A 26985-nucleotide genomic window follows, 5' to 3' on the forward strand; every position below is an offset into this window, starting at 1 on the left:
GGAAAATTGTGGTGCAAAATCATGCAAGACCTTGGTGACCAAAAATGCCACTGGTCTCTTATGATAAAAATTGGGATGCCCCAATTTTTCTGAGACACTTGCTGGGTATCCCATACAAGTTCACCTCCCACTGTTTTCCAGTTATTTTTCTGTATGTAGCAGAGACAGCAATGTCTGCAGATGGGGAGATGATTATCACCCTATAATTATGAGCATATAATTACCCTGCTAAACAAACCCCAGGAAATGTATGTTCAAGGCCTTGAGAAAATAAACCACCACAACAGAAGTACTTATAAGAGTCTTCTCCAATGCTCAGAGCTGGCCCAAAGCAGAAAGAGCAGGCAAGGCCCTGTCATTCTGAGCTCTAACAGTTTTAGGATAAGTTTGCAGTCTTTGGTTGTGCTGTGGTTTCTTCCAGACTAAGCATATTTTGAGTTGCTCGAACGATCTGTTTCTCCCTGCAGTGCCTCACTTATAGATCCTCCTATAAAACTAAAAAAATTAAAAAAACATGAAATAGGAGCGGAGGAGATGGATGCAGTCACCTTCTTTCACCAACTGATCAATGTAAAAATGGGGTCACATCTTGTTCAAATTAAGTTGAAACAAGACTCGTCTGAATAAAAGTGGCATTGAAGAAAACAGTGACATTTTGTCCCCAAAATGCTAATGTTATTGATACTGTTGCTTGTTTTTCTCCCTCATTTTGTGAGCCAGAGCCATTCCATTCTTTACAGCTTGAAGACCCGATTTGTCCAATGCAAAGTAAGAAACATCACTTCACAGGAGTTTTCTCAGTCAGGAAATTTTGTCATTGGGTTTATTGCTTCTCGGTTCTACATGAGGCACTTCCCTACAATTTCATCAGAACAGCCTTCTTTAGCACCCCAGAAGGAACTCATGTAAGTCACCCTCTTTTTCCTCTCTGTAGAATTAATGTTTTTATCTCACAGAAATTAAGGACAGATAATGAAGCAACAAGAGGTATTTTCCTCCGATATAATCTGAAATGTGAGATGCAAATCATATGTTGGTACTTCTGAACTTTTATTGGCTGCACTTTCAGCATAGGTGATTTTGTTTGTTTTTTAGTAGATGTAAACCTGTTCCATATTTTATCACTTTATTCTACTGTTACTTTTTTGCAGTCTACTAATTTTATAGATCTAGTGTTCCACATTATATACTTACGTAATTTATTTCTAGACACCTGATTTTAGAGACCAAAAGGGCTGCCTTGGTGCAGTGCTTCTTTAAATCTGTTTTTGCTCCAGATTCATTTGTGTAAATAGAGCAAATAAAGGAATATAGCACAAGTTTATAGTGCTTTCTGATTCATTTGTAAATAATGCATATGATAGCCCTACCCTGGAAACATTCCACTGGATGTCCATGAGTTCTAGACTAGAAATATTTCACAGCTCTAGAATGTGTAGAGCATATGAAAATAGTTTTTCTGAATTGTTCAAAAGACTATAAGTCTATCCAAAAATCCTTACAACGGCTTTGTTGCAATGGATTTGCAGTAAAGTACACCTTACACTGAATTTGTAATGCAGGAAATATTCTGTACACAGCAGATTTTTCTAATGAATGTAGAAGATTGTTCCTACTAAATAAATAGATCTGCCTGTTTTATTTCATGGAGGGGATAAAAAATATGAGAAATCATTTTCTGTGTGCTTCTTTGGTTCTTTCCCCTCCAGCTATTTATTATATCTAATCTAATTTGTATTGCAGTGTGGTACCAAAAAACTACCAGGAGGTTCTTGCCCTGGTATTTGCTGTAGAGGAGATAAACAAAAATCACCATATTTTGCCTAACATCACGTTGGGCTTCCGAATCTATGATAGCATGCACAGGGTTGTAGCTACTTATAAGCTCTCACTGGACCTACTTTCTCCGCGGCATATTTCAGCTCCAAATTATAAATGTGATCGCCAGAACAATTTGATGGCCATTCTTGGAACAAAGTACCCTGAGCTCACCTTCACTTTGGCCACTATTATAAACATGTACAAGATTCCTCAGGTGAGTGTTTTTGAGGATAGTGCTAAGAAAAAGGGTTAATACTCACAAGGGCTGCAACATTCTAAGAAAGAATCTTGTGAGGTCATATACCTTGTGCTGGAGGCAGTTGTGTAAGTTGGTACAGTGATGTCAGTTAATAACAGAGTTTTTGTGTCAGAGACTCTGAGCAGTAGGCCTGTTCAGTTCTGCTGCAGTATGCCTCAAAGTTTGTTGGTCTGTAAGGGTTTTAGTCTTAGTGATAAGCGGAGAGGGGGCTTGGAGGGGCATTTTTCCCTCTCTGCAGCTTGAGCTCCTGCACTTCTTTGGAGAAGAATATTAGACAAACCCTATGACTACTGAGAGACCTTTCCAGGAACCAGTGGATTACACCCTAAATTATGTTTATTTAGATTATTTCAAATTAAATGCATCAAGATTGCCTTGGCTTGAAATATCCATTGATGTGAACTAAGTGAAACTAGTTTAAGAATGCGTCTAACCCATTGCTTCTAATGAGAAAGTCATCGAAATATATCCTGCTATGCATCTGCTGCTGCTGCTGCTGCTGCTGCTGCTGCTGCTGCTGTTATTGGTAGTAGCAGTAGTAGCAGTGGTAGTAAAGGTAAAGGTAAAGGTACCCCTGCCCGAACGGGCCAGTCTTGACAGACTCTGGGGTTTGTGCGCCCATCTCACTCAAGAGGCCGGGGGCCAGCGCTGTCCGGAGACACTTCCGGGTCACGTGGCCAGCGTGACAAAGCTGCATCTGGCGAGCCAGCGCAGCACACGGAACGCCGTTTACCTTCCCGCTGGTAAGCGGTACCTATTTATCTACTTGCACCCGGGGGTGCTTTCGAACTGCTAGGTTGGCAGGCGCTGGGACCGAGCAGCGGGAGCGCACCCCGCCGCGGGGATTCAAACTGCCGACCTTTCGATCGGCAAGCCCTAGGCGCTGAGGCTTTAACCCACAGCGCCACCCGCGTCCCCAGCAGTGGTAGTAGTTGTAATTAAATTTGTATACTGCCCTTCATCTGAAGATACTATCATTATTTTTCCCTGGTAAATGAAATATTCATTTAACCCAAAGTAGTGGCTGTGGACAAAAGTAGTCCATATTAGCAATGCATACCATTAATCCACACATTTTCTGTGCTTTTCGTATCATATACGTGTTTGCTTTTAGTTCACCTATAATTGTCTTGACTCAAGGGTGACTGAAAGAAGGCAGTACCATTCCCTGTACCAGATGATCCCTAATGATGTCCATGAGTACAATGGGTTGCTCAAGTTACTTTTGCATTTCAAATGGACATGGATTGGTCTCTTTACTATGGAATACATTACTGGAGAATTTTTTTTGGAAGCATTAGTTCCACAGCTTACCCTGAATTACATCTGTGTTGATTTTATACGTAGAATATGGCCATTGGCTTATGCTGAAGGAATGATGGATATGCTCCTTAGTGAATTTAATAAAAATTCAATTGTCATGACAAGCAAAGCCAATGTTTTTGTGGTCTATGGTAGTCCCATAGTGATGGACATTTTGATCGGGTATCTTCATATGGCACAACTTCCTATGGGTAAAGTATGGCTTGTGACAAGTCATTGGGATTTTAAAAGCACCAATGAAAGGAGGTGGAATATGCACCATTTACAGGGTGCATTATCTATATCTCTACATTCAAATGAACCCCTGGGATTCAGGACATTTCTTCAGAGTCTGAATCCTTTTGAGAAAAAACAAAATGATTTGATCAAGGATTTCTGGGAAAAGACCTTCAAGTGCTCATTGAAAAATAATAATGTGGGTGAAGAGCCTAAGAAACGTTGCACTGAGGAGGAGAAATTGGAGAGTCTTCCATTACAAATCTTTGAAATGAGCATGACTGGCAGCAGCTATGCTGTGTACAATGTTCCTCACGCAGTGGCACATGCTCTACATGCTATTTATCAATCTAGATTCAAACAAAAATCACAGGTGGCTAGAGTGGATTTGCAGAATCTGCAGCCATGGGAGGTAATTTTACCCACAGCACAGCATTTTCTGCTCTTGTGTGGCCTAGAATACCATATTATTCCACAGCTGTGTAAATATATATATATCTCATGTACATAAACAGATCTTACATTTAAGGCTTTTTCTTTCCTATCAAATAGCTTGGTGAGAATTGATGGCTTCCCTGTTTGCTGTGTTATACATAGCACTTTCACTAATAATTCATCCACTTTTATGTCATACCTCATAAATGAGCAAATATTGGTCTGGTTGTCTTCCCCTACTGACGTCTCTGATAGACCTTATTATAGGTTGAGTATACAATTCTGCATTTTCCAGGGCTGCTGATAACATTCTCACTCCTGGCTAATATACCAGGAACACTTATTTAAAGAAATAAACAGGAGGATTTTTTTTTACTTTTTCATCTTTTATTAGAAAGCATCCTCATCATGTTGAGTTTTTGCCTGCACTTGAAAAATTATTCCTTTGTCTTCATTGATACATTCGGATACTTCTGAACCTATTGTTGTCCAGTTTTGTGTGATGGATCCTAAGAGGGATTAACAGGTTTTTGACACTTTTACTGAATCAGGTGGAGGCTGACCCACCTCCAAGTATGCAGAAGTGATGACTCCTAAAACGTTAGCTGCCAGAGACCAGGCTGCCTACCTGAAAAATAACTATTACTCAGGTGTGACAGGCTGTTCCTCAAAGACCAACTTTCTTATTCTATGCTGATGACCTGCAATGGGTGTGGCTCTGAAGACCCATAGTTTTAATCTGGCAGTTTCTGGTAGAGAGTGATGGCACAACTTCCTTACATGAGTTCATTGGCTAGGATAGTAAGCAAATTCTGCATGATAATTCCTAGGATTGAGGACCTAGTTTTTGTCTATGTTTGGTTACAACTGGATGCAATTTTAAATCAAGATGATGAACTGAACCTTTCAAAACTTCACTGTTTTTAAACAAAACTGCCAATATTCTGTACTATTTTATGAATTAACTTTAGAATTATTTTTTATGGTGAAACTAGATTAAGGGTTTTTTATTTCATAACATGTCTGGACTGGCTACACACACACAACTAGTGCACACCTCTCTGAAAATTATGGTTGTATTCACCACTCTGAGGATTCAAACATTTTACCCCTTTCTATATTTTTTGAATGTAGCTCCATCCCTTTCTAAGAAATCTCACATTCAACAACAGTGCTGGAGAGACAATACAGCTTAACAAACATGGAGAGATAATGGCAGGATTTGATGTGACCAACTGGGTAATGTTTCCAAATCAATCTTTTGGTAGAGTCAAAATTGGAAGGCTGGATCTTCAAGCTCCTCCAGGCAAGGAGTTAACCATTCAGGATGAACGCATTGTGTGGCATAGAACATTTAACCAGGTGAGCTAGGAAGACTTGTAAATCTTTTTCTTCCAAATAACTGGAAATGGATTTTTCAAATGTGCCTGACGACTTTTTTTCAATATTGTTACATACACTCCAGTTAGTGCACCCCATTCTGCAATCAGCAAAAGGTTTCAAGACTTCAAACATGTACCCTAAGTTGGTTTCATTTAAAGAGGGTCACTGGAGACTCAGGAAATGCTTGTAATGTAAGGCTAATCTGTACATATATTCACAGTAAGCATAAGAAGTTGGTTCATAGCCCTAATTTCAGGTGTATAGTATTTCCATTGATTTCCCATCCTTCCTCCCATGATCCCAGGGATGGTTACAGATAAAACATCAGCAAATCAATCAAATGCAACATTCATAATACAGAAATAAAACAAGAACTAATAAATTAATTGTACACAGAAAATAAAAAAGGCAAAGAATAAATCCTTAGCAGCTGGACTTCTGAAAGAAGAGTCTTTTCAATTGCCAGCAGAAGAGTAAATGGTTGGCAGCAGAACTACTTAGGAAGGGGGATTCAAAAAATGGAAGATTAAAACTAAGATGGCCCTGGAGTATGCTGCTTACTCACAGTCTCCAGCTAGTAATTTTATAAAATACGAGCAGGAAAATATATGGGGATATCATTCCCCATCAAATCTCCCCAGGCCCCAATGGGATTAGAACCAGCAATATCACAGCATTGTATTTTCCTAGGGAATTCAAGTCAATGTCTCTTTCAGAATCAGTTTCAGGAGTGCTAATCATTTGATCACTTCCACAAACACTTCATCATCATCTTTGGGCATCAGAAGAAGACCAGCACCTTAATCATGGGCCAGCAGCAAATTAGTAGCCAGTGCCATTCTCTCAGCAGTGGTGTGACTGGTTGCCAATATTGTTTCCCAGTAAGCAGTCAAGCAACTGTAATTTGCATCAGCTTCAGCCTCTTGACCAGCCTCAAGGGATTCCCCACATAGACACCAGGTCTACAGCCCCCCTTGTTTCAGATGTTACAGAGAAGTAGAGTCCACTACGTCAACTCACAAGGATACCATCGTCCATGGCAACAAAAGACATTGACATGTCCCCTGTCCTTCTCCTCATAACCAGGCATGAAACCAGACTGGGATGGGTCAGCCATGATACACTGGAAAAGAGATATAGGACATAGTATAGAATTAAGTGTGTTGGAAAAATTGAGGAGTAAGGATTTAAAATTTACAGATTGTGATACGTTGAAAGAAAACTTCATGAAGATTATATATAAGCTGTATTTTATGCCGAGTAAATTAGCAAAAATATATAAATCAGAATCAAGTACCTGTTGCAAGGGTGAAGAAAGGGAGGGTACTTTTTATCATATGTGGTGGACATGTAGAATTCCACAGGAATTCTGGGAGGTGATATATAATGTAATCAAAAAATGTTATAAAAAGACCAGAAACCTTCTTACAAGGTATATTAGGAACAGAAGTCTTCGCAGAACTGCAGAATTTCTTTAAGCAATTACGGCAGTCTAAGGTATATGCTCGAAGGGACGCGGGTGGCGCTGTGGGCTAAAGCCTCAGCGCCTAGGGCTTGCCGATCGAAAGGTCGGCGGTTCGAATCCCCGCGGCGGGGTGCGCTCCCGCTGCTCGGTCCCAGCGCCTGCCCACCTAGCAGTTCGAAAGCACCCCCGGGGGCAAGTAGACAAATAGGTACCGCTTACCAGCGGGAAGGTAAACGGCGTTCCGTGTGCGGCTCTGGCTCGCCAGAGCAGCGTTGTCACGCTGGCCACGTGACCCGGAAGTGTCTGCGGACAGCGCTGGCCCCCGGCCAATAGATGTGAGATGGGCGCACAAACCCCAGAGTCTGTCAAGACTGGCCCGTTCGGGCAGGGGTACCTTTACCTTTACCTTTTAAGGTATATGCTCAGAAATAGAAAGAGAGAATGAACACAACAAAGGAGGAGTGGCAGATAAAGTTATTGGAATATGCACAATTGGCAAATTTAACCAACAGAATAAGAAATCAGGAAGATGGTGTGTTTAAGAAAAAGTGGAAAATGTTTGCAGAATACCTCAAGAATTATGCAAAGTAAGATAAAGTGTTAGCAGGATTAATGCAAATGTAGCAGTTTAAATTCTTAAAATTATAGTGGGGGAATAATTGAATAAAAGGGGAATTAGAATATGTAGTCTTAATTGATAAATAAATGGAACCATGGAAGTGGAAAATATGTCTATTATTCAATGTGTGGTGATATTCAATGAAATGTGAATTGTAATGAAAATGATAAAATTGGACATTTATTTATAGATTCTTCCCACTTCTCTGTGTAATGACAAGTGCCGTCCTGGATACAATAGGAAAAAGAAGGAAGGGGAGCCTTTTTGCTGTTATGAATGTGTTCCTTGTCCAGAAGGGAAGATTTCTAACCAGACAGGTAGGAGATATGGTTGTCACAGAGGTCAATGTGCCTTTGAAACTTAAGGTAGGTGTTTTCAGTACATTCCTGTACTACTAATTATTTTAACAGTATCATAACTGTTTTTAATGTACAGTTTTAAAATGTTGCATCTGTTGGGATCTGTTGGTAAAGGGTGAGTAATAAATTGAATATTAGTAAGTGCAGAATGAATTCCACAATTATCCAGCAAGACTGACATGACTATATTTGGTATTCAGCTAAGTTGTTGTGCGTGCAGAACAAGGCCTGTGCATGCAATGGAACCTCCCTGCTGTTTCCCCCCTGCAGCACCTAAACCCATTCTAGGTTTCCCACAAGGCTCCAAGGAATAATTATGGAGTTCATAGAGAATATGGGGAGGACAGGGGGGAAAGTGCCATTGCCTGAAGGGACTTCATTCACCATGTGCTTGGTCCACAGAGTGCTACATTGAAACCCACCATACGGCTTTAAAGGGGGGAAATAATCATGCTTAACATGTGAATCATCTTGTTTGAATGATGAAAATATTCCATATGCAGTACACTTTCCACCAACAATGTAAACAATTCCTTTTCAGAAGTAGCCCAGTCCAAATTTAAGACATGTAGTAAAACAAGCTACTATTTAGACTTTCATGTTCTGATATCAGCAATTCTGGCAAGGGCCTTAGAAGGACACCAAATGGGTTTTCTTATGTACCGTTTGCTAACTATTGGTATTGGAAGTAACACCTTTTATTCTATATTTCACTACAGAACTTTATTGTGAGACACATCACATCAAGGGGAAGCTGAATTTTCAAAAATTCATCTTCATTATAATTTTCCAATGATACATATAACAAAAAAATTCAATACGCATTACTTATTCCATTTTTATTAACCCCACCATAGAAAAATAGATATGAAGCAAAACAAAAACAAATAAGATATGTATATTGAGAAACTGAAATTACATGATCTGAGAATCTATTAATCTCAATTTATTTCTTCAAATAAGTAAAACATGTGAATCAATAGAATGATTTATTTTATTTTTTTATTTTATTTTTTTATTACTTATACCCCGTCCATCTGACTGGTTTGCCCCAACCACTCTGGGCGGCTTCCAACAGATGTCTTTGAAAAGTTGCATAGTTGTTTAACTGTTTGACATCTGATGAGATGACATTGCACAGGGCAGGTGCCACCACCAAGAAAACCCTCTGCCTGGTTCCCTATAACTTCATTTGTAGCAGTGAGGGAACCACCACAAGCACTGGCAGAGGAAGAGGAGTGCGGGTGGAACACATAGCCCCCGGCAGTGCGATCCCAGTAAGTGCCATCGCAGCTGCTCCCCACCCGTGCTGGGTACCACACCCTTTCAGGCAGCAAACCCCGCCCCAGGATGTGCACGAGCCCCGCCCCCACCTGCTCTCCGCCCCCTGGTGCTGGAGCATGAAGCTGGACACTATTGTCTGGGATGAAGAGGGCCTGAATATATACATACAGGGCCTGAATTGTGATCAGAAATGTGCTGGGAGCCAACGTAGATCTTAAGACCAGTGTTATAACAGCATGCTTATTAGGGTGAAAGGTGGCTGTGACTTTTTAAATTAGTTTTATGCTTTCTGCTAGTTCTTCCAGGGCTGGCATAGCTTCCCCCCAGTTCTGGCCTAGGAATAATGTGCCATATACCTCAAAACACCTTGTTTGCTGATATCTCACATCTGATGGAACTGTTCTTTGCTTAAAAGCAAGGATGGATAGTCTTCGCATGTGAGGAGGTTGCAGATGAATGACAACCCTTGGCTAATGAACTTGGAAATGAGGAGAGATTTAAGTCAGCTCCAACAATGACTATAAAAGTATCCAATTTTTTTAAATTTTATTCTAGATATGGATGCCTGCACCGAATGTCCAGAAGATCAATACTCAAACTTCCACCAGAACCAATGCATTCCCAAAGTCATAACCTACCTTTCATACGAGGAACCTTTAGGGATGACTTTAGCTTTGTCTGCTCTTGCTCTTGCTCTGATCACAGCTTTGGTGATAATAATATTTGTGAAGCACCAGAACACACCCATCGTCAAAGCCAACAACCGAAGTGTCACCTACATTCTTCTCGTATCCCTCCTACTGTGTTTCCTCTGCTGCTTGCTTTTTATTGGAAAACCTGGACAGCTAATTTGCTTACTCCGACAAACAACTTTTGGCATCATATTTTCTCTTGCTCTTTCCAGCTTGTTAGCTAAAACCATCACTGTGGTCCTGGCATTTATGGCTACTAGACCAGGATCTAGAATGAGAAAATGGATGGGGAAAAAGCTGACAAACTCTATCATGTTTTCAGGCTCCTTTATTCAAGCAGGAATTTGTAGCCTTTGGTTGAGTATTTCTCCCCCATACGCAGATACAGACATGTACTCCGTCAATGGGGAAATTATAGCAGAGTGTAACGAAGGATCAACTGTCATGTTTTATAGTGTCTTGGGATATATGTGCTTCCTGGCCCTTGTCAGCTTCACGGTGGCATACCTTGCTAGGAGGTTGCCAGACACTTTCAATGAAGCCAAATTTATCACTTTCAGCATGATGGTGTTCTGCAGTGTTTGGCTGTCCTTTGTTCCTGCCTACCTGAGCACCAAAGGAAAATACATGGTGGCTGTGGAGATCTTCTCTATCTTATCCTCCAGTGCTGGGTTACTGCTTTGCATATTTTCCCCAAAATGCTACGTTCTTTTGTTCAGGGCTGACTTGAATAACAGGGAGCAACTAAAATCAGGAAAAGACTAAGTTATATGAGAATTAAAAACATATAGCACTTCCCTCCCCCCCCTTCAAGTATGCTATCTGAATGGTAGAATGAATAGTATAATGACCGACACATACAGTACTTCACAGAGGTTAAATATACCGAGAAACATCCTTTCTAAAGCTTTCTTGACCTGAAAATTAATCTCAACGATCTTAATGGACCTTTTCTTTGACATTTTAGTGAAATTATTTGCAAGTCAAGATCCACAAGGTGAAGTTGCATATTTATTCTCTTCATACTCATCAGCCAAACAGAATTATTGACTGAAATAAATATTCCATGAATAAATATAAAATAGAGACTGAAGGTAATAATTACAGATAGGTAGCCGTGTTGGTCTGCCATAGTCAAAATAAAAAAAAAATCTTCCAGTAGCACCTTAAAGACCAACTAAGTTAGTTCTTGGTATGAGCTTTCGTGTGCATGCACACGAAAGCTCATACCAATAACTAACTTAGTTGGTCTTTAAGGTGCTACTGGAAGATTTTTTTTATATTTTGAAGGTAATAATATTATTGTTATTTTCTCTCTGTTGGGAAAACGCTACTGAAAATTGTGGTTCATGGACCAGTGCCTGTATGTAAGCAATTTGCTGCTGGTCTGTGGTGATTTCCCAGGAATTCCAGCAGTAGGAAGGGAAGGGAAAGGGCAGCCTGGACAAGGAGGAGGAGGAAGAGAAGAGGAGGAGGAAGGAAACTACCTGCCTATCTGCAGGGCTGTAGCTAGGGTGTGGCAAGGTGGGCCCCCAAGATGGGGCACAGGCGATGGGGGGCCGCAAAATTTGCTTAAAAATATGTCCTTAAATATAAATATTGGTTATTGCCTCATAAGAAATGGTTTTAAATAGCGGGTGAATTGAATGGGTGGAGCAGTTGGGATTGGAGGAGAGGTGGAAAGAAGAGCTAATTTGTCCATGGCTAGGGGGCGCAATGTGGACAGTTCTGCCAGGGGCGCAAGATCACCTAGTTATGGCTCTGCCTATCTGCCTATGTCAAGGGGGAGGGGGCTGGAGTTGCTGCTGCTGTTAAACCTGAATTGGGAGTAGGAAGACAGGGTCCTTGGAAAGACTGAGCCAGGGTCCCTTGTTTCTTTCCATCTATCTTCCCCTGCCCAAACATGCTGACCCACGTGGAATTCAATTCAGATTAATCAACCTTCTTAAGAGTCAACAGCCACCAACTGTTACTGATGTTGTTGGCTTTTCAATCTATGCATATTTTTATGGTTGACATGTAAAGGTGAAGGACCCCTGGAAGGTTAGGTCCAGTCAAAGGCAACTGTGGGTTTGCAACCCTCATCTTGCTTCAGATCGAGGGAGCCAGCATTTGTCCACAGACACCTTTCCGGGTCATGTGGCCAGCATGACTAAACCGCTTCTGGGCAATGGAATCTCTGTTATCTTCCCATTGCAGTGGTACCTATTTATCTACTTGCACTGGTATGCTTTTGAACTGCTAGGTTGGCAGGAGCTGGGACAAAGCAACTGGAGATCACCCCGTCACGGAGCCTCAAACTGCCGACCTTCTGATCAGCAAGCCCAAGACGCTCAGTGGTTTAGACCACAGTGATTGTACTAAGAGTTATTATGCAGCTCCAAGACAGCACCATTACTCTTTTTCATAGACCCAAGAGAAGACAGACAAAGAATGTCCTTTCAATGTTTTATTCACTCTCACATTTGTTAATACACTTATATGTACTAAATCACTTCAATATATGCATCCTAGTTTCATAATCTAGCACTAGTTGATACAATATTCTTATGCAGCACAAGCTTAAGACTTTGTTTCCTCTGCCCCTTTCTCTTCATTGGACAGCCTGGAAAGCTGACCTGTCTTTTCCAACAAATAACTTTCAGCATCATCTTCTCTGTGGCTGTTTCCAGTGTTTTGGCAAAAACCATTACTGTAGTTTTGGCATTCATGGCAACCAAGCCAGGATTCCTCCAGGATGAGGAAATGGATAGGGAAAAGGCTAGCAAATTACATTGTCCTTTTCTGCTCCTTTATTCAGGCTTGCCTTGGTACTCTTTGGATGTAACATGAGGTACCACTGTTCACTCACTGAATGGGGAAATCATACTTGAATGTAATGAGGGTTCAGTTGCCATGTTTTATGGTGACTTAGTCTATATGTGTTTGCTGGCCATTATCAGCTTCACCTTGGCTTTCCTTGCCAGGAAGTTACCTGACAGTTTCAATGAGGCCAAATTTATCACATGCTGGTGTTTGCATGTTTGGTTGTCCTTTGTTCCCACCTATCGGAGCTCCAAATGAAAATACATGGTAGCTGTGGAGATATTTTCCATGTTGTCCTCTGGTGCTGGGTTACTGGCTTGCATCTTTTCCTCTAAATGCTACATTATTATATTCAGACCTGAGCTGAATACCAGGGAATAACTTATCAGCAAAAAAAGTATAAGAACATGAGTGCATATTATTATTCTGCTTGCATATGTAGTTCGTTGGAAATGCTGGTTGTAGTGATGTCGTAATAATTCAGTCATAGGTACTTGCTTAAGCAAACAACTCTTCTCATAGTACTGTTTGCAGAGTTTAGCCAGAAACATTCCATTTCTTTCTCACTTTGGTTTGCTAACATTCCTTACATTTGAATAAAACAATTCTTGATTAACTGTGCAGAAGCATCTTGGTGGATTCCTAACTTAGGTCGTAACTCCAGCAAAAGATCCTAAACCTCTCAGCAGTGTCAATATGAAGATACACGAGTGCTGGCTACATACATGTGAGTCCAGGGACACACTTGTAACACCCTCTGAAAGGCTTGAATAATTCTCTCCAATATTATCAGTAATCTAGTCATTCTAATAAGCAATTGTTGTATATTTGAAAGTACTGTATTGGCCTGAATACGAGCCTCATGTTTTTCCCTAATTCCTACCATGAAAAGTGTAAGTGTGGCTTACATTCGCAACCTTATGGTATGCAGCCAGGAGCGTGGGGGAGACAGTACCAGGAGCGTGGCAAAGCGGTGGCCGACCCAAGCATAGTTCCCTGTTGTCTCCCCCAGGGCCAGGAAGGGAGAGAGCAAGGAAAGGGGAAAGGCCGCTGGCAACGCAGTTCAGCTCCCCACCCCCACTATGCAGCCAGGAGCACCGAGAAATGGAGAGGCTTATATTCGGGTATTTTAAATTTTCTCTCTCCCCCCCCCACTTCCAATTTTAAAGGAGTGGCTTATATTTGGACCAATACGGTATCGTTGTTATTTATGTATTTTCATATTATACACACACACACACATATATATATATGTGATTTGTCCAAGACTTATAGTGTCTGGGGGGATTTCTGGCAATCATGAAATTGTCCAGGAAAACCCACACATATGGCCATTCTAGAAGTGCTGGTTTTTCATTGCACTTCTTTAAAAAAACCTCAAAAACATTAAATTTCTTGGCGCTCAAGAATTATTTAAAGAAGTCCCCAAATTATTGCAGATTTGAAATCAGTGGTTAAAACAAGTGCATTTTTAAAGGATTTAGAATGGCACCAACTCTATACAAACATAGGTGAAAACCTGCTTCTTGATCTTAGGAACCATTATGCAAAAATTGATTAGCATATCTCGTCCAAATGTACAGCGAACAAACAACTTTCCAAAATGTATAGCAGATACATGGAAAAACTTATATCTAGATCTGGAGACAGGCAGCTTGGACCTGCTGGGAAAGTGCCACATACTACTAATTACACCTAAAATGAGAAAATAATAGTTGTATCACTCTAATAAGGAAAATTCCTAGTAGTTTTCTCATGCATGATACTGCTTCATCAACACACTGGGGATGTGATAATCATCCTTAACTTTATCAAAATTATGGGTTTTTGCAACCTCTAGCACAATTGACATTCAGAGCCTATTAGCAAGATCAACTATCCCCATCTGAAAAATAGTATAAAACCCTTATGTTCAGAATGAGATGTAGGTAAGAACTGTTACTCTCTTCTAAGATATCTATCTATCTATCTATCTATCTATCTATCTATCTATCTATCGAGGTATCCAGTACCAAAACTTCATTCTGCTGTGATACTTAAAACAAATAAATCTCTGCTTCTCAACCTTTCTCCTTCTCCCAGATTCTGACTAGGTATTCGTTGATGCGCAACCTGCTTCTCCACTATTCATCTTACATTCTTTTGCAACAATTGATTTAGATGGCTATACCATTCTACCCCACTTTTGCACACTAAAGCATTGCTACATTTTCATTTTTCACCATTAGATGAAAAGTGAAGAAATAAATGATTTGATCCTGAATTTTGCTGACCTTAGATCCTATTTAAATCAATCAGACAACTCTGAAACAATTTAAGTCCGATTAATATAAGTGAGAGCTTAGTTACATCATTTAGTTGGCAACCAAAGGAAATACATAGTTCAATGACACTGGTGGAAAAGAGCCATTATTAACTACCTGCAGTGGTTCTCAAATTCCCTAAGATCAGTGAAGTAACAGAATCATCCACCATTCAAGTCAGTTTGTAGCAATCCTGATAAAAACTGTGTCAAATTCTGTAGAGGAAAACTTTGGAGCCCGGATTTGGCAGAGGTATTCTATCAACAGGATCATGTTGGTCATTGTGTTGCTACTAGCACTACTATGTCATGCCGTATGCAAGAAACATTCCATTAATTGCAGCATATATAATGATCCCCTTCCCATTACTCATAAATTTTATCAGTCAGGAGACCTTCTCATTGGTGAAATTGTTTCTCAAGTATTCTACCTCTATGATCTCCTCTCTTTTATGAAACAGCCTACACAGATTGTGATTTATGAACCGATGTAAGAATTCAGTTTTTTATCCTCTTTCTCTTTTCTTCATTCTTTTATATGTTTGGACCGTATCAGTTGCTTGACCCATATTCATCTTGGTACAGTGATTCTCAGCTTCTTGCATGTACAGTGGTACCTCGGGTTACATACGCTTCAGGTTACATACGCTTCAGGTTACAGACTCCGCTAACCCAGAAATATTACCTTGGGTTAAGAACTTTGCTTCAGGATGAGAACAGAAATCGCATGGTGGCGGTGCAGTGGCAGCGGGAGGCCCCATTAGCTAAAGTGGTGCTTCAGGTTAAAAACAATTTCAGGTTAAGAACAGACCTCCAGAACGAATTAAGTACTTAACCTGAGGTACCACTGTATTGAGTGATATAATATTAATAATAATAATAATAGGTTGTTGGAGAGATGGCCAAAAAAAATTCACTCTACATCTCCCTTCTTCTCAGCATTTCCTTTAAAAAGTTAGGAGGCATGTCATAGTTTATATATGGACTATCTACCTTGGGCTTATTGTTTGTTGTTTTTAGGCAAAGGGAGTAAATCCAATAAGTGCACATAGAAGCTCATTAAGTAGAATGAGCCATCAACATTTCAAGACTTCAGCATTTCAATTCAAATATGTTATTTATCATGTCTATTATCTTCTAAGGTTTTAAAGTTATACCACATTCTTGACTATATAGTTGTTTTTATTTAAGTATTTTCATAGTTAACAAGGGTACATACAACGACTCTGATTTCAATTCACAGAGACCTTTCTACAAGTCATTTATTCTTGAAGATCAGTTCTGAAGAATAGGAACACCTTTTTATAGAAATGCCTTTTTATTGCTTCCAACACAATTGTTTTATTTATCAGCTGTAACAACTCTAAATTTCATTACAGTTCAGTGCCAAAGAACTACCAGCACATCCTGGCCTTGGCATTTGCTGTAAAAGAGATCAACGAGAGTCCCAATATTTTATCAAATCTCTCCCTGGGATTCAGCATTCTTAATAGCTACTACACTGCAAGGATGACCTACAAGGCCACCCTCAGTCTGCTTTCTGCACAACATAGGTTTGTCCCCAACTTCAAGTGTCACAACCAGAACAATCTGATAGCTGTCATTGGAGGGTGTCTTTCTGAGATCTCTGTCAATGTGGCCATCATTTCAGCAATCCACAAAACTCCACAGGTAAGCTGTGATTTTACAACTGTGGCACACCATCATGATTTCAGCAGTTACCTGTGATATTTTGGTTAGAAACTACTTTGGGCCAAGTTATTTGATATTCTTGGTCTATCACTAGTAGGATAAGATGTTAGATACACCTTGTAAATGCAAGTAATGGTACTGGTAAAAAGCTTTAATGTGACTGCAACAGGAGTGTAACAGACTCATTTGTACTGTTGAACCCCGAGAGTGGATCCAATACTTCCAATCATTGTTTTATAATAAGGAAGCTCAGTTTAACAAGCCGAGCGTTCAATTAGAGGTTTCACCTCACTGGCCACCTGTAACCACAGAGGAAGTAGAGAATTTGATGGCACAGCTAAAGAACAAAAAGGCCCCTGGCATAAAATTATATGCAAAACACCTCTATATCAAATTAACTAGTTGGATGGACGCTGAGACTATCTTGGCAGAGGAGCAAGCTGGATTTAGGCAAGGCAGATCTACCAGTGATCACTGTTTTGTCCTAGCACATCTCATCAATAAATGCGCCAAGAAAACCTGTGGGATCTTATATGCAGCCTTCATTGACTTGAAGGCTGCCTTTGATTCAATTTCACGAGTAAGACTCTGGGCCAAATTGAATACATCCAGTATAGATAAAAGATTACTAATTTTGATTAATGGCCTATATAAAGATACTGTGCTGTACGTAAGATCTTCCACAAATGGCCAACTCATAGGCCCTGTACCAGCCACCAAGGGGGTTAAGCAAGGCTGCATTCTAGCCCCAGCTTTATTTAACCTATATATCAATGACATGGTTAAAAGCTTAACATCTCCAGAGTTTCATGCTCCCAAATTAGCCACAAAACCAATCTCAGTGCTCTTATTTGCTGCTGATGCGGTTCTCCTATCCTGAACAAAAATAGGCCTAAAAAGGTTGATAGGAGAATTCTTAGCATACTGCAGGAGAGAACAGCTGGTGGTAAACTATCAGAAAACCAAAGTCATGGTTTTCACAAGGAAACATAGATCACATAGCTGGAGCATGGACAATTATTCAATTGAGCAGGTTAAAGCCTTTAAATACCTGGGCATAGTCTTCCAGTCATCGGGGTCATGGGATGTACACCAAAAATGTGTTAAAGAAAAAGCAGCCCAAAGTGCTAAGATGTTGTCCTGTTCTTTCCATATGAAGGGCGGCAAATACATCCCAGCAGCCCTAGAAGTTTTTCAAGCCAAATCTTTGGTGCAGATACTTTACGGGGCCCAAATTTGGACGGGTAATCATTGTAGCATTCTTGAAACTGTCCAATCCAAATTTTCAAGGCAGATTTTTTCTGTACCACCCTGTTTCCCGAATGCAGCATTATGACTGGAGGCAAGTCTTCCCTCTGTAGAAACTCAGTCCTGGCAAAGAACTCTTAATTATTGGCTCCGTCTAAATTTAAATCCACCTGGTCCACTAGCCTTAGTGACACAAGACCCCCACAAAAGTGGGTTGTTTTAAAAATGTGCGCCAAAAACACCTCTCCTGTGGACTACACCCACATCAGCTTCTCATGGCTGGCTTTATTAAAGCAAAAAGGCTAATTGGACAGTGTCTGAAGGACTTAGAGCAACAGAACAATCCGGCCATTATAAAGAAATTCTGTCCTTGGTATGCCTTTTTTCCCCTTCTCAGTTTGATTCCCTGGCACCATATTTGTATAAATTAACTATCCCAAAATACAGATGTGCCTTCACATTGGCCAGATTGGATGTGATGCCCTCTGCCGTACTTGAGGCAGATACCAAAAGATTCCAACTGAGAAACGATTCTGCCCCTGTGGAGATGGTAATCTGGAAACAGTGGCTCATGTTCTCCTGTCCTGTCCCCTTTATTTTTCTATACACTATAAATTGGAAAATGACAAATAAATTGTTTGTTTTTACTGCATAATGATTTATTGTTCCTTAGGTCATTGTATTCCTCTCACGTGTCATCATGTTTTTGACACTATGATGAAGAGAACATGTTCCTATATCAATCAATCATATATAAACCATATAAATTACAGAACAGAAATACATGTACTATAGATCCTACCTCCTGATTATCAAAGGTACATGCCCTTAAATAAAGAGGGAGCCAGCATACCTGCCTCAAAGCACTTGGGATGGAATGACATCTAGCCAGAAGAAAGGTTCTGCAATATTAAATAACATTGGAAATAAGAGCAGTTCAACAATTGAACAGCCAACTGTTGCAGCTCCTCTTGTTCTCAATATCCACAAGTTGTTTGACCCAATTGCCTACAGGACTCACTGAAATACGTTGATAGAATATGTTTTTGGGATCCATTAGAATAATGCTTATAAATTTCCTTCCAGCTCACTTATGGATCATTTCTGCCAGGACAGCATGCTAAAATGCAATACCCTTTTTTGTATCAGATGGTCCCAAATGAAGCCCACCAGCACATAGGAGTAGTGCGCTTACTTCAGCATTTTGGATGGACATGGGTTGGACTCATTGCTGTGGATGATGACAAAGGGGACAGGTTTTTACAAACAATTGTACCAATGCTTTCACAAAATGGCATCTGCTATTCTTTCATATTAAGACTACCAAAATGGAATTATCTGGATGAAATTATAGACTTGGCAGTACAGCATTTTGACAGCTATACAATTGCATTTGAGGCAACAGCTAAAGTATTTTTTGTATATGGAGAACCTCCATCTTTTCAAGGTTTGAGATTTTTGCTGTTTGCAGCACCCTTCTTCTCTTTGCCACCTCTGGGTAGAGTGTGGATTGTTACATCTCACTGGGATTTTGCATCACTTTCTGTTCAAAAAGATTGGGATTTACAAAGCTTTCATGGTACCATATCCTTCACAGCTCACTCAAATCAGCCATCAGGATTCCCAAAGTTCCTTCAGATGCTAAAACCCTCCTGGGAAAAAGGAGATGGCTTTATCCAAGACTTCTGGGAGCAGGCATTCAGCTGTTCACTAGAAATATCTATGGGCCAAGAGAAAAACCAGAAGAAAACCTGCACAGGGGAAGAGAACCTGGAGAGTCTTCCTGGAAGTGTATTTGAAATGAGCATGACTGGACACAGCTACAATGTCTACAATGCAGTACATGCAGTGGCACTTTCCTTGCATGCCATATACAAATCCAGCCCCAATGAGAGAAGGTTGATAGAAGGAGAGAAACTGTTTTTTCAAAATGTTCAACCATGGCAGGTAACTGTAACTCATGTAAATGAGAAAGATGAGCTAGCTTTCGATAAAAAAATAAAAGGGATTATATATTTGCATAATATAGTCCCACTATTTTTGTGCTTTTCATTTCATTTCAATCTTTGTTTTGTTTCTTTCAAATTCATTTTGGTAAGAAATACCAACCATGTGATAAAATAAGGTAGGGTTGCTGTGTGTGTGTGTGTGTGTGTTGTAAATAAACATAACCAGTTTCCTATTTGGAGCCAACAGAGGGAAGTGGCGTCGAGTACTATAAAGTTTTCACACGTGCTGTCCAAATAAAATGAAAGACAGACCTAATAGTCCCTTTCTCTATATTCTCTTTCAATCTAGATCCATAACTTTCTCAGAGGCTTCACGTTCAACAACAGTGCTGGAGATACTGTGTGCTTTGATGAAAATGGGGAATTAGTTGTAGGTTTTGACATTACAAACTGGTTGATTTCCCCTAATGGGTCGGTAATTAGATTCAAAGTTGGAAGACTGGAACCTCAGGCTCCAACAGGCAAAGAGTTAATCATTCATGATGATCAAATTGTGTGGCATCAAAGTTTTAATCAGGTGAAATATAGCTGCCTGTTTATTTTGTGTCTGTGACCAATTTTTGTCCGGTAAGCCATTTTATGTAAGCCATTGAAAACAACTTTGTACATTCCAGTTTTAATTTTGGTAAAAGCCAACAGAAAGGGTTGTACATGCCCATAAACACATCTTTACATCTCCCACAGTGGCAAGTGGGAGGCATCACCACTCTGGTTGGCTTCCAAAATAATGAAAACACAGCAAAACATCAAATATTAAAAACTTCCCTGATATAGGGCTGCCTTCAGATGTATTCAAAAGGTTGTGTAATTGTTTTCATGTTTGACATCTGATGGGAGGGTGTTCCAAAGGGTGGGTGTCTGGTTCCCTGTAATTTCCCTTGTCACAGTGAGGGGAATGCCATAAGGCACTCAGAACTAGACTTCAGTGTCCATACTAAATGATGTGTATGCAGATGCTCCTTCAGGTTTACAGGGCCGAGGCTGTTTAGGGCTTGGGCAAATGCCACAAGGCATTTGTACAGGGCTCATCCACGTTCTACCCCTCATATATGCTAGCTGTTGGAGAGGTGGATGACTGAGGAGCATTAATCTGTAATTGCAAATCCCACTTTGATGTTTCTCTATAGGTGTATCCACTTTCTATGTGCAATGGCAACTGCTATCCTGGCTACAGCAGGAAAAAGAAGGAAGGGGAGAAATTTTGCTGCTACGATTGTGCTCCATGTCCAGAAGGAATGGTCTCTAAGTGGAAAGGTAGGAGGCATAATGTACAGAAATATCAATACAGTTCCATAACACAGGATGTTTCTTTGGAGAATCTGTAGCCCATTGAATGTATATGAAGGTAGTGTGCAACACAGGTTTAAAACAAGTAACAATGCCCCCCCCCAAAAAAAAAACAACAACAAAATTATCACTTTTAGAGACATTATGGTTTGGATGCAGTGTAGCATTAAAGTCCCATAGTGTTGCCCTTGTTCCACCAGATGGTGTTTTTGTGCCAGTAGAACATTGCTGCACAAGAGAATGCATGACTACTTTGCTGGGCAATAGATTACACAAGGTTGTGCAGTGAAGTTGCCCTAATGCAACTGTTGCATTGGCTTCCTCTGCTGACCAACGATAAAATTCACTGATCTGCTAGAACAAGAGCCCTTTGGCTAGCAGACAGAGAAACTCAAGACAATGTACATGGGCCTTCCAGGAGGCCTTGGGACTAAAATTCACAAATTAAATGAACATACCAACATTTGGATTTGAAGGGCACTTTGTGAATACTTCACATCCCAAATCCCAGGAAATCCAAAAAAAAACCTGTAAAAATGTTTATTCCTGTTAAATGAAGAACTGTAGAAATGAAAACTATATTTCTCACTGTGGGTATTTCCCCCCCCCTTTTCTTTTTTCTTTTGCCAAGGTCTTCATACTATTGTTATACTGAAAGCAATCCTCTAATGCGTGAAAAGTTTTCTTCCAATGCTTGCAGACTGCTTTACAAAAATAATAATTGTCTTCATATTTTTTTGATGTGGGATTGAAATTGCCTTAAAATTATGAGGTGGCCAAGGGTGGTGTGTCCATTAAACATTTGTCCTCTGCTTATTACATCATCTTCCTGTCACTCATTGAAACACATGAAGCCATGGAGAATGGTTCCCAAGTACATGAGAATATTGTGAACACTGGTTTGGTATTTACATGAAGTTGTTACATTTACCTTAAAAAAAACCCTCTGCTCCCATTTCTTTAAAAGTGCATTAGGAGATACCATTGGGTTTTCAGGAAGCCTGGGTATCCAAGAACATTGCCAAAAGCTGACCACTTTGTTTAAAGACAGGATTCTCACAAAACTCCTCAGTCCCCAAGAAAGTCAAATCAGCACTGTTGTTTAGTCAATTTGCCGTGTCTGACTCTTCGTGACTCCATGGACCAGAGCATGCCAGTCACTCCTGTCTTCCACTGCCTCCCGCAGTTTGGTCAAATTCATGTTGGTAGCTTCAAGAACACTGTCCAACCATCTCATCCATTGTAGTCCCCTTCTTCTTGTGCCCTCAATCTTTCCCAACATCAGGGTTTTTTTCAGGGAGACTTCTCTTCTCATGAGGTGGCCAAAGTATTGGAGCCTCAGCTTCAGGATCTGTCCTTCCAGTGAGCACTGAGGGCTGATTTCCTTCAGAATGGATAGGTTTGATCTTCTTGCAATCCATGTGACTCTCAAGAGTCTCCTCCAGCACCATAATTCAAAAGCATCAATTCTTCAGCGATTAACCTTCTTTTTGGTTCAGCTCTCACTTCTGGGAAACCATAGCTTTAACTATATGGACCTTTGTCGGCAAGGTGATGTCTCTGCTTTTTAAGCTGCTGTCTAGGTTTGTCATTGCTTTTTCCCCCAAGAAGCAGGTGTCTTTTAATTTCGTGACTGCTCTCACCATCTGCAGTAATCATGGAGCCCAAGAAAGTAAAATCTCTCACTGCCTCCATTTCTTCCCCTTCTATTTGCCAGGAGGTGATGGGACCAGTAGCCATGATCTTTGTTTTTTTGATGTTAAGCTTCAGACCATATTTTGCGCTCTCCTCTTTCACCCTCATTAAAAGGTTCTTTAATTCATCCTCACTTTCTGCCGTCAAAGTTGTGTCATCTGCATATCTGAGGTTGTTGATATTTCTTCCGCCAATCTTAATTCCTGCTGGGGATTCATCCAGTCCAGCCTTTTGCATGATGAATTCTGCATATAAGTTAAATAAGCAGGGAGACAATATACAGCCTTGTCGTACTCCTTTCCCAATTTTGAACCAATCAGTTGTTCCATATCCAGTTCTAACTGTAGCTTCTTGTCCCACATAGAGATTTCTTAGGTGACAGATGAGGTGATCAGGCACTCCCATTTCTTTAAGAACTTGCCATAGTTTGCTGTGGTCAACACAGTCAAAGGCTTTTGCATAGTCAATGAAACAGAAGTAGATGTATTTCTGGAACTCTCTAGCTTTCTCCATAATACAGCGCATGTTTGCAATTTGGTCTCTGGTCCTCTGCCCCTCTGAAATCCATCTTGCACTTCCCGGAGTTCTCGGTCCACATACTGCTTAAGCCTGCTTTGTAGAATTTTAAGCATAACTTTGCTAGCATGTGAAATGAGTGCAATTGTCCGGTAGTTGGAGCATCTGCCCTTCTTTGGGATTGCGATGTACACTGATCTTCTCCAATCTTCTTGTCCCTGCTGAGTTTTCCAAACTTACTAGCATAAGTGCGTGTTCCTCGCTTCCACTGTGTATTCATAACGAATTGAATTAGATTGTATCTTACTGCCCAGTTGTTTTCCCTACTTTCTTCAGTTTAAGCTTGAATTTTGCTCTAAGAAGCTGATGATCTGACCCACAGTCAGCTCCAGGTCTTGTTTTTGCTGACTGTATAGAACTTCTCCATCTTTGGCTGCAAAGAATATAATCAATCTGATTTCAATGCTGCCCATCAGGTGATGTCCATGTGTAGAGTCGTCTCTTGTGTTGTTGGAAAAGAGTGTTTTTGATGACCAACTTGTTCTCTTGACAGAACTCTAGTAGGCTTTGCCCTGCTTTGTTTTGAACTCCGAGGCCGAACTTGCCAGTTGTTCCTATCCTCTTTTCTAATTTTCGGACATGATTTCTTTTTAATAAGTTAGTGGAGATTTGTTTTTTTTTTAAAATGAGATGAGTTTTGGCATACCTCAGCAACCTACTACAGTGGTCCCTCGAGTTACAAACACCTTGGGCTACAAAAAATGTGGGTTACAGACTCCGCTAACACAGAAATAGTACCTCGGGTTAAGAAATTTGCTTCAGGATGAGAACAGAAATCGTTCTCCAGCAGTGTGGCGGCAGCGGGAGGCCCCATTAGCTGAAGTCGTACCTCAGGTTAAGAACAGTTTCAGGTTAAGAACAGACCTCCGGAAAGAATTAAGTTCATAACCAGAGGTACCACTGTAAAATAATGGAATTTATTAAATTAGGGAGTTACTAATGTCCAAAAAACATTTAGAGGAGGTTGATGATTTACATTTATATCCCACCTTTAATCCAAGGAGCTCAAGATTGTCTTCACTGTTCTCACCCATCTCTGTTGTATCCTCACAAAAATCGACGATAAGCTGAGAGACAGTGACTGGCTCAGGAAGCTTTGTAGCTGAATGCAGATTTAAACCCTGGTCTCCTAGGTCCTAGTCCAACACTAACCATTGTGTGACACTGGATGTACAGTATACCATTTCAACATCATCCACAGATTTATTTGGAACTTCAACAACAATGCTCTCACTCCCTTTTAGAAATGTGGTGCTGACCAAAGGACTAAAAGAAGACAAAATGAGACACTTCAGTTGTCTAGATAAATGTTGGTCAGCACCTTTAAATAATTATTTAAAATACAGTAATTTAAATAATTCTTCTTCTTTTTTCCAGACATGGATGCCTGTGCCAATTGTCCAGAAGATCAGTATTCCAATAAGGAAAAAACTCAATGTATTCCCAAAGTTCCAAGCTACCTCTCTTACAAAGAGAATTTAGGGGTCAGTTTAGTTACCTTAGCTATTACTTTCTCCTTCCTCACAACCTTAGTACTCTTAACTTTTGTGAAGCACAGCGATACCCCCATAGTCAAAGCCAACAACCACACCTTGACCTACATCCTTCTCATCTCCCTCCTCCTTTGCTTCCTCTGCTCCTTCCTCTTCATTGGAAAGCCTGGAAAGGCAATTTGCCTTCTCCGGCAAACAGCATTTGGCATTGTCTTCTCTGTGGCCCTTTCCAGCATTTTGGCAAAAACCATCACTGTGGTTCTGGCATTCATGGCAACCAAGCCAGGATCTAGGATGAGGAAGTGGGTGGGGAAAGGACTTTCAAATTCTATTGTCCTTTCTTGCTCATTTGTTCAAACTGGCATCTGTACTCTTTGGTTGAGAACTTTCCCTCCATTCCCAGATACAGATATGCACTCAGTCATGGGGGAAATAGTACTGGAATGTAATGAGGGTTCAGCTGTCATGTTTTACTGTGTCTTGGGCTATATGGGTTTTTTGGCCATTGTCAGTTTCTTTGTAGCTTTCCTAGCCAGGAAACTACCTGACAGTTTCAATGAGGCCAAATTTATCACTTTCAGCATGTTGGTTTTTTGCAGTGTTTGGTTAACCTTCATTCCAACCTACCAAAGCACCAAAGGGAAATACATAGTAGCTGTGGAGAGTTTCTCCATATTATCCTCCAGTGCTGGATTACTGGGTTGCATATTTTTCCCTAAATGTTACATTATTGTGCTTAGGCCAGAGTTGAACAGCAAGGCACAACTGATAAACAGAAAAAAAAAACTGAGGGAAAAGCAATAAATCCATTCAGCTCTTATATAGAAATTATTGGAAATGCTGGTGAAGGGGACGTCATGACAATTCAAGCATAGGTGCTGTCTTAAATAAACATTCCACACTCAATTTATGGGGAATGGAGTTGAAATGGAAATATCCTGTTTCAATTTGCCCTACCTTAGATTTGCTTCTACGGACCTACTCCTGGAGTAACAGTTACCTATTTCACAAAAAAGAGCTGTTCTCACTCCTCAATTATCATTTATTTATTTTACAAATATATAAACCATTTATAGCCAGAAGCTATTGAAGATGTGTTCAATTAGGCAGCATTCTGTTCTCACAGTAGATAACCAGATGCCTTTCAGAAATCCACAAGCAGGACCTGAATACAAGAGCATTTTCTCTTTCTCCAGTTTCCAGCAACTAGTATTCAGAAGCCTACTGTCTACAGCTGTGGAGGCAGCACATAGCCTCCATCATGGCTAGTGGCCTTGCGAGCCTTCCCCTCCATGGAAAATTGTACATGAAAATTGACTTCTTTTTAATGAATGTAGTCATACTACATATAACATAGTTTGAGGGTTATTAGATATATTGGTTTAATATGCTTAAAATGCTATGTTTGAATGTAATGTATGTGAAATGCTGTGCAGAGATACCAACATTAGGTTGTCTCTAGCTAAATGTGGGGAAGAAAAGGGTAGACGTTTCCATTCAATTAATTGATGACTCATCCCAGATACTCTTCCAGCTACAATCTCTTTGACAGCAGGAAGATGAAACCTGAGGACTCAGTGTCCCAGTCAGTTGTTGAAGCTCAGGAATGATGAACACATGAGATGGTTACATAGGCTCTCTCTGTGGGACCAGAGAAAGAAAATTTATTGAACTGTATTAAGGACTAAAAAGAAGATGGGACCACATTGCTTGCTGTTTAAAAACAATGTGCTACTTTGTATTTTGCAATTTTTGGTAAGTAGCTTGAGACTGTTCTGCAATAAAGCTTTGAAACTTATTTTTATGATGGAGAGCAAATTCATTTCTACTCTGCACAATGTCCAGATAAGGGATTCTGTTTGCAACAGCTATTAACAGAGGCTGCTTTCATTCTTTCTTAATAGTTTCAAGATGCCTTGGAGCAGGGTCAAACTGTGTTGTTGCTGTTCCGGGTAAATAAACAAGGAGATGCTGCAAATCACTTCCCATGTAATTTTGTGTAGAATGGTTGAGTACAAAGGA

General features: G+C 40.3%; 1 protein-coding gene across 4 annotated transcripts; it reads left to right on the top strand.

The window, feature by feature from the left end:
* The first annotated feature begins 652 nt into the window (after positions 1–652).
* LOC309517022 (vomeronasal type-2 receptor 26-like) lies at positions 653–26761 on the top strand. Of its 4 annotated transcripts, none has more exons than XM_082196019.1 (7): positions 653–905; positions 5189–5416; positions 7712–7838; positions 18990–19850; positions 20202–20429; positions 21040–21166; positions 24848–26761. In XM_082196019.1, the coding sequence occupies exons 2-7, from the start codon at positions 5382–5384 to the stop codon at positions 25765–25767; spliced, it is 2298 nt and encodes a 765-aa protein (XP_082052145.1). In that variant the 5' UTR covers positions 653–905; positions 5189–5381; the 3' UTR covers positions 25768–26761. The 4 variants fall into 4 exon arrangements, with proteins under 4 accessions (XP_082052145.1, XP_082052147.1, XP_082052146.1 ...); XM_082196021.1 differs by having other exon boundaries at positions 5323–5416; XM_082196020.1 differs by lacking the exon at positions 653–905 and adding an exon at positions 1948–2035 and having other exon boundaries at positions 5323–5416.
* The last annotated feature ends 224 nt before the right edge of the window (positions 26762–26985 follow it).

Source organism: Podarcis vaucheri (assembly GCF_965113315.1).
Source record: "Podarcis vaucheri genome assembly, chromosome: 13".
Taxonomy (NCBI): Eukaryota; Metazoa; Chordata; class Lepidosauria; order Squamata; family Lacertidae; genus Podarcis; species Podarcis vaucheri.